The sequence below is a fragment of the Microtus oregoni genome, unplaced genomic scaffold (assembly GCF_018167655.1).
Source record: "Microtus oregoni isolate MIOR12 unplaced genomic scaffold, Mior012 000045F_ref0000178, whole genome shotgun sequence".
Taxonomy (NCBI): domain Eukaryota; kingdom Metazoa; phylum Chordata; class Mammalia; order Rodentia; family Cricetidae; genus Microtus; species Microtus oregoni.
In genome coordinates this window covers 7,361,413-7,369,367 of record NW_024543219.1, presented here as the reverse complement: position 1 = coordinate 7,369,367, position 7,955 = coordinate 7,361,413, and the positions used below count along the sequence as shown (strand labels likewise).

At 51.3% G+C, this 7,955-nt stretch overlaps 2 protein-coding genes across 2 annotated transcripts; both read right to left on the bottom strand.

Moving 5' to 3' along the window:
- Positions 1-1,712: 1,712 nt before the first annotated feature.
- Cmtm5 (CKLF like MARVEL transmembrane domain containing 5) lies at positions 1,713-4,157 on the bottom strand. The gene is made up of 5 exons (XM_041634162.1): positions 3,750-4,157; positions 2,817-2,969; positions 2,283-2,375; positions 2,023-2,107; positions 1,713-1,941 (listed from the first exon to the last, which is right to left on the bottom strand). Exons 1-5 carry the CDS (start codon positions 3,873-3,875, stop codon positions 1,928-1,930), a joined length of 471 nt encoding a protein of 156 aa, XP_041490096.1. The 5' UTR covers positions 3,876-4,157; the 3' UTR covers positions 1,713-1,927.
- Positions 4,158-4,763: 606 nt separating this feature from the next.
- On the bottom strand, positions 4,764-7,955 carry Il25 (interleukin 25). Its single transcript, XM_041634258.1, has 3 exons — positions 7,947-7,955; positions 7,543-7,775; positions 4,764-5,387 (listed from the first exon to the last, which is right to left on the bottom strand). Exons 1-3 carry the CDS (start codon positions 7,953-7,955, stop codon positions 5,132-5,134), a joined length of 498 nt encoding a protein of 165 aa, XP_041490192.1. The 3' UTR covers positions 4,764-5,131.

The following is a 7,955-nucleotide window of genomic DNA, read 5'->3' as shown; positions in this document are numbered from 1 at the left end:
GTCTTCCCACCGCCAATATCAGTCCCAGCCTCTGTGAACCAGGCCCCAGCAGGAGAACATTCCAGGACTCAAGTACCAAATGATGCTAGACCCAAGTCAGGATGGGGTATAGATGAAACAGGGACAATCCTCACTTTGTATTCCTTCACACATACATAGGTGCATGTTCAGATCCAGAGCTGGTACAAGTCCAACACTCCCCCGCTTCATCCTGAGCTCTTTCGTGGAGTAGACACACAGTTGCTTGGGGGATGGAACTAAGATCTGCTGGAAGGCAAACCCATGCCCTCTTCTGGGCATTTGGGCAAGGTTCTCCCGACCCCTATGGCATCTTTTCACTTACACTCTTATCCCCTGCTTCCTTAGCCCAGCCTTTCTTCCTCTCCTCCAGGACTATGCCCCTCCCACCCCCATCCTCCTGACCATGGCAGTCAGCTAGAAAACCTAAGTCCAGGGAAACCCAAAGTCCAGTTGACTTCTTCCCTGGAGCAGCTGCCAGGCCTGAGGAGGTACCAGAACACAAAGATAGGAAGACAGGAAGCAGGAGGCAGGGGAAATCTACTCGAGGGAAGAGTAGTCACCAGAGGAAAGCATGGCACCACACTGCCCCCAGGTTCAGGATTAAGGGCACAGCAGGACTTGAGGCCACAGCCTAGAGGGAAAAAGGCATTTCAAGAGAGGAACAAAGCATTGAAGAGAGGGGATAAGAAGTCAGTTGGAATGGAACCACTTAATGGACCACAATGGGTTCCCCAGCTGGGCAGAGAAGTACTGTCTATAGACTGTCATGGACCACACAGTTCCTCTTTTCCAAGCCTATTTGCCCAGCTGTTACCTCAAAACCTCTGGTGTCAAGTATAGGCTCTGTAGACAGGAAACACTCAGGAAATGTGTCCTGAGGAAGTGCCAGCCCGGGAAAGTGGATCCACTGGCAAAGGGGTGGGCCCCTGTTTTCAGAGCTTCAAAAGAACTCAAGACAGTATCTAGATCAAGACAGTTCTGTTTCAGTGTCAAGATGTTCTAGACCCAGCTCTGCTACAAATGGAGGTCACCTCCCACTAACTAAGCCCCCCTTTTCTCCTAGATAGAATGAGGGAGTGTGACCAGTTCATATCAAGGAGTTTTTCCTTCAGTGCTGGTATTTTAGGAATTTCTCCTAAGACATTTGGCGGTCCTCTTCCCTATGGTCTGCCAGTCTGACCCTCACCATGCCACAAGGGGGAGCTCTGCACAAACCCCAGAGAAGGACCTTAGCCCACGGCTGACAGGTGTGCTGGGCTGTCAGCATCAGGAAAGCAGCCCAGTACACAGCAATGTGGCGCCTTCCTCTGGTGTGTCAGGCTTAGGTATGAAGTTTCGTCTTTGACATATGTCTTCAGTTTCTTCAATCTAACCCTCGTTCCCTCGACCCAGGATCTTGGCTCTCTGGATCACTCTTCCCTGTGGATCACGATGAACTCTTTGGCTTCCTTACTCAGTATGATTTTCTTTTCTTTTCTTTTTCTTTTTCTTTTTTTTTTTTTTGAGACAGGGTTTCTCTGTAGCTTTGGAACCTGTCCTGGAACTAGCTCTGGTAGACCAGGCTGGTCTCGAACTCACAGAGATCTGCCTGCCCCTGCCTCCCGAGTGCTGGGATTAAAGGCGTGCGCCACCACCGCCCAGCGGTCTCAGTATGATTTTCAAGGAAGAAGAAGACCCACCATTAGGATTTGAATATTTTAATTTGGGAATGACTTGGAGGCGCAGCAGCCTGCCCAGCCCCCCACAACTCTGCCACTTTTCACAGATCCCCTGGGACTTCTCAGGCACACGTCTCTATAGACATAGAGTAGATGATGGGCACTTGGGAGGTTCAGTGAATCCAAAGATGACAAATCTGGGCTCCGTGGTTCCTGTGTCTGGTCGTGCGAGCCAGGTGACCCTGGAATCACTGCTGGTCCCCTGTGGAGATGAAGCCATGTATGACTACAGTATCTGGGGCAGAGATAGCAGCATCTCCTCTTGCCGGGCATAGACACTCACCCTCGGTTGTCCTAGGCATCAGCTCAGTTCGGTAGATCTTGAATGCATCATAGGCAAAGACAGAAACCAAGATTATGCCAAAAACCTGTGGGGGAAAAAAAGAATGGGGGTGTCTCAGCGGAGGTTGTCAGACTAGGAGAGAGGGGTCAGGAAGAAGTAAAGGGATGAGGTATGAGCAGATTCAGGCTTTGGTTTGGACACCAGAAGTGTGCCAATACCCCAACCACAAGTCATGCAGATCACGGCAGGGATGAACTCACAAAAGCAGCAATGGCAGCCCCCTCCCTCGAGGTCACAGCAGCAAAGGAGACCACCAGGAAGATGATGATGGCGCTGACGCAGCGGAGGAAGTCCTGGGGAACCAGAGGCAATGCGGGGAAGGGGTCATTCCCAGCAGGTTTTCCAAGCTAGTGAGCTTTTCCAGTCTGATCCTCAGAGAATTAATTGCTGCCCGGGGATACCTCTGGACACAGGTGAAAGACTTTCAAGGGAGTGAGCTCACAGCGCTACACAGAGGATGGGAGCAGATTAATCTAGATCAGCAGGAGGCAGAGGGGACAGCAGTGAGCACAGCCACATGGAGCAGGACTGAGCAGGCCTTGGCCTACAGTCTATATGTCTCCTTGGCAGGGGCACTCTGATGGGCCAAAGCTCACTGTTGAACATAGGCCACCACGTGAGTCAACACACAGCTTGACTGTGGGGATGGAGGGGAGCCGTGAGACAACAGGAAAACTGGGCAACCGGAGAGAAGCAAGAGACCAGGACGGGATGGGAGAGGCAGTGTTCCTCACCAGACAAGGCCAGTTAAGTCTATCGAAGCGCTGGTAGTACTGGGTGGCGTAGAGGAAGAGGAAGGCGAGCGTGATGAAGAACTCTAGCAGTGCTGCCGCCATGTAGGCAGAGATGGAGGCCGTGAAGCAAACGAAGATGACAAAGGTCAGGGCCTGCGGGACCAAGTATGGTGTGCTTTCTGAGGAGACCCAGGCACAGATCCGGCCACAGTCACCCGGAGCCCCCTTTTCTCTTGATACCCAGCCTCACTAAGAGGGAAGCATTCTCAATGAAGATCCCTGGTGTCAGGGATCATCAAGGACATCTCCATCCTCCAATCCTGTCATCCCAGGAATCCCAGCAACTCTAGTTGTTTGGCCAATCTGCATATCCCCAGGGGAGTCCCCAGAGCACAGGACCCAGAGCACAGCCAGCTACAGAACCTCTGCCCAAAAAACTTTCCCTACTCCAGGCTGCAGCAGACAACGCAGATGACAGCAGCCAGAAGACAGACAGGAAAGAGGCTCCGTATCAGCACCGTGATCTTGCTCAGCAACCAGGGAAAGCCCGAGAGGAGACGCTCATGAGCCACAGCTGACAGACAAAGCGTGGCTGCAGGAACTCTACCCTTTTGGACACATCAAGAAGTAACCCTCCTAGAAGCTGGCGGGAGACAGTGAGCCTCCTTCCTGGATATCCTCTCCCCACCCCCGCACCCACGTCTCACTCCCTCAGTATCCTGGAAAGTCATCTTTCCATCTAACTTCAGTCCTGCAGCAAATGGTACGCGTTGTAACTGTCTCCAGAGAGACGTCAGAAAGACCAGAGTTGAAGAAGGTGTGCCTGGGGCTGGAAGGGGCTGTGAAGGGGTGAGCACAGGAGGCCAGCACAGGTCTGCGGCAGGGATTGGGATGGGAGAGATGGAGGCACCAGGTTGGGGAGGTGGCTGTTACCAGCTCAGTTTCCAGCAGGATGCCTTTGAGGGAAGACAGGAAGTTCTTGTCCACACCGAAGCCCTGGAGCCCTGTAGCTGCTCCTTCCTCTGGGGGCCGCTCCCGGCAATCCCAAGCATTGAACATGGCTCACAGGGCACAGACTCCCCCTCACCAGACTCCCAACAGCCCGGAAAAGGAACAGAAATCTGATTAGGAGAGCAGACAGGAGGAAGATGGTGCTTCAAGAGCCTGAAAGTGACGCTGGGCCCTGCTGCTGGACTCTCTGAGAAGGCAGTCCCCAGGGGAGGCTCGGCCAGATGGGCTTCAATCAGCTAGCTGCCCAGAGTGCCTCTGCTCTGGCCTGTAGGGCCCCTAGGAGGCATGGGGAGGAGGGAGGGAGAGGAGGTTAACCCTCCTCTTCCTCCAGCCTAATCTAAGTTGGAGAAAGAGAGGGGAGAGGAAGAGATGGGAAAGAAACCAAAGGGGTTAGGGCGGGGGTCGGGGGCGAGAGAGAGACAGAGGCAGAGCAAGGAGTTCCCCGATACCCAAAGCCTGAAGACATTCATGCCCTCTCCCATAACTTTAACCCACTTCCTTGGCTGGGCCTTTCTCTCTTTTCCTTTAAGGGAGGTGGGAACTGGAGCCCAGCCCAGGCACTACCCTGCTGGACCAAGCTGCAACAGCCAGGACAGGAGGACAAAGGCAAATTGTTGGGGAGACAAGGGGGCGCTGTGTGCCTACTGCAGTGCCTCAATGGGCTTCTGTCTCTCCCCCATGTTGAGCTGTCTGACCCCCACTCTTACGTTCAGGGATGGACCAGTGAGGGGATGGGTGTTTGCAATGGACACCAGGGCCAGTGACGGAGCGGAGAAAGTACTAGAAAAGGAAAAGGGATCCAGTTGGGGGCCATGGATGCCAAAGACAAATTAGACCATTTTGAAATATGGATATTTATTTGGATAAATCTCTTCACATTTAATAAGTTTTCTCCTCAGAATCATCCATGTCAAAGTAGTTACACCTGGCTGCCTACAGAGTCAGTATTCACAAGCAAACAAAATGAAGGGCAAAGGGGGAAATGTGGAGAAAGTGCCTGTGCTGGGCAGGGAAAGTCAGGGGGAAGGAGGAGTCAGTAGTGTGGCTTCCGGGGTCAGCAGGCCCCTTGGAGATGTCTTCTGAGAGGGAAGGCCATGACAGCATCTTCCAGCAGCCACAAACGGAAACTAAGCTGCTCCTTCCCAAAAGTTCTTTCTGAAAGTGCAAAAGTAGGGGGTTTCTCCCCAAGTTCTCCATCTTGTCCCAGGACCCTGGTGCTTCAGTAGAGCTCTGGAGGGCTTGAGTGCTCAGGTACCCTGGCCCGCTGCGGCAAGACATCAGCCTCAGGTAGGTGGCAAGCGTGACTAAGAGCTTACAAGGGGCCGCACACACACACAAGCTAAGGAGACGCGGTAGAGCTTACGCTCCAGACAGTAGCCATGATGGCAACCTTGCTGTCCGTGGCATGGCCGCCGGTAGAAGACCGTCTGGTTGTGGTAGATTGGTACTGAGTTGCCCTTTTGGTCCATGTGGGAGCCTGTCTGCAGGCTGACACAGTGTGGACACAGGCAGCGCGCGTGGTACAGGTCCTGGGGCACCCGGTTCAAGTCCCTGTCCAACCTGTGGGAAGAGAGCTGATGAGTTCCGGAGGGACAGGTGGGCTGGAGAAGTTGGAAGGAGAAAAAGGTGTGGCTGTGGACTCGGCTTTTTAAATCTGGTCTGGCATCTGATACTGTATCACTTTAAATGCACCCCCTCCTCTCTGAGATTTATTCTCTCCAAATATAGTATAGGTAGGGGACTAAAGAGTGGCTTTCCCAGTGGCACTGAATGCCAGGCCCTAGCCATAGTAGCTTCTTTCAGAGGCAGAGGAAGATGAATAGTCTCCTGCCAGCCTCTGCCAGACCAGCTCTGCATCTCTCTGATAGGCACGAGGCTTCTCAGTAAGGTATTGTATGTTTTTGTGGGGTTTTAAAATTATAATTATTACAAAACTAAAAACTGGTATGTGACCAGTATGGTGGCACATGCCTATAATCCTGGCACTTGAGAGGTGGAGCAAAGAGTGCCATGAGTTTGAGGCTAGCATGTGTCATATAGCGAGCTCCAGGCCATCAGGGCTACTGAATGAGACCCTGTGTCACAAAACAAACAAACAAACAAAACCCCCCAACAGCCTGACAGCCAAGCATAAACGGATATATAACCAACACTGGCCATTTCCAAAGCACCGGTCTTACTCCCCAGGGAGAGCAGCTTCAAGTCCACCCTTCCAGATATTGTCCAAGCAGATATTACAAGCCCATTTTGGACATGGGCAAGAATTTTTTTTACCTATTCAGAAAGGATTTGTGGCAACAAAAAAACAAAAACAGACCAAAACAAAATAAAAGAAACCAACTACTAAAAAGAAGATATAAAAAGTATTGTGTCCAGCAGCCTAACAGGAAGCCCCAATCTGGTAGAATCATTTCCCATACAAGCCCTGGCGAGACTGGGGTCCAGCTACTGCAAATGCTTCCCAAAGCAGGGTCCATAGTAAACACCCTGGGGGTTTTCTTGCTATTTGTTTTTAACGCTTTTGCAATCAAAGCTCGGGGACAACTGATGGTCTATTCTTGTAGATTTCTTACTGAGGTTAATGCGTGGAGACCACTCTAAAGTCTGTGCTGACTTTCTCAAGCTCACTTGATACCATCACTTTTTTGCTGCGTAGCAGCTTGTGAGACAAGTGTATAGAGCTTAGGTTGGAAATGGTCTGCTAAGAGGGAATCAGAGCTCACTGCTTCTCAGAGAAGAGGATGGTAAGCTGGGCCCACCCCCATAGACACATCTTCCAGGCAGCCTCTGAGACTACTCCAAAGTATGATGAACTGGTATCTTAGACATAATATCAGAGCTGACCCACTCCCTCCCTATACCAGGGAATGTCTCTATGACCCTCAAAGGACAGGCTAGGCAACAGAGACACGTGGGGAATGAGAGCACAGAACCCTGGGAAGAAATAGACCCGCAGAAATAGGCTTAGGAAGCCAGGCGGTGGTGGCGCAGGCCTTTAATCCCAGCACTTGGGAGGCAGAGGCAGGCAGATCTCTGTGAGTTCGAGGCCAGCCTGGTCTACAAGAGCTAGTTCCAGGACAGGCCCCAAAGCTACAGAGAAACCCTGTCTCAAAAAAAAAAAAAAAGAAAAGAAAGAAAGAAAGAAAGAAATAGGCTTAGGACCCCTAAAACCCTAATTTACAATACTTTGTTTCTCTGCCCCAATTTCATATCATGGCACAAGTAGAGAATTATCATATTTACGTGACACACTATGTAGAAGACCAAGAGAACCATGATTTTGATTAGAGATAATAAGCCTGAGATCTAGCCACCCACCTGCCACACAGGAGCTGAGTGACAGCATTTGACACAGTGGTGCTTTGTGTCTGCATCACATATGACAGCTTGACACTTATTAACACTTTAGTTAGAAGAATAGGAGTTATGGGAGAGACCAGACAAGAAACAGAATCAACACAAATATGGGTTTTACGTACATTGTTTCGTTTGATCTATATACTAGCTTCTAGAATGTAATCTAGGGAGAAGAAGGAAGGAAGCCAGCCTGAACTTGGAAACATCACCCAACATAATGCAATGAGAACAGAGCTGAGACTCAAATTCAGACCTGTGTAACTCCCAACTTCTCTGGTCCTTACATTTAAAAGAGGCTGATAGGTCAAATTCCCTGGAGGACACATGAATATACCAGGGAGGGAAACAGTAGACTCACTCATAGCTCCAAGGAGAGATGGCCCTGGTGTTGAGGGGCCCATCACTGCTGGCCCTGCAGGATTGTGTGCGCTGTTTAAGCTCTCGGAGAGATGAGGCAGTGTTCCACGTCAGCAACTCCGGAGTGGAGTCTTGTTCTTTGCTGGGGCAGCAGCTGGGCCAGTGACTGCAGTCACTCTGGGTGTGCAAACTGGCCGTGTGGGTTCCCACGATCACAGCCAAGAAAGCAGCAACCTAGAAGCAAAGGCCAGTAAGGAAGTTACTCTCAGGTCCCCGTCACACATGAGCCTCCCCTGGCAGTTCCCTGAGACCAGAAACCTGGCCGCTCAGCCTGCCTGCACACTCAGTACCATCCCTGCTCCTTTCCCTCTCAGCCAATCTGCCGCAGACACCGGGGCCACTCACCTGGTACAT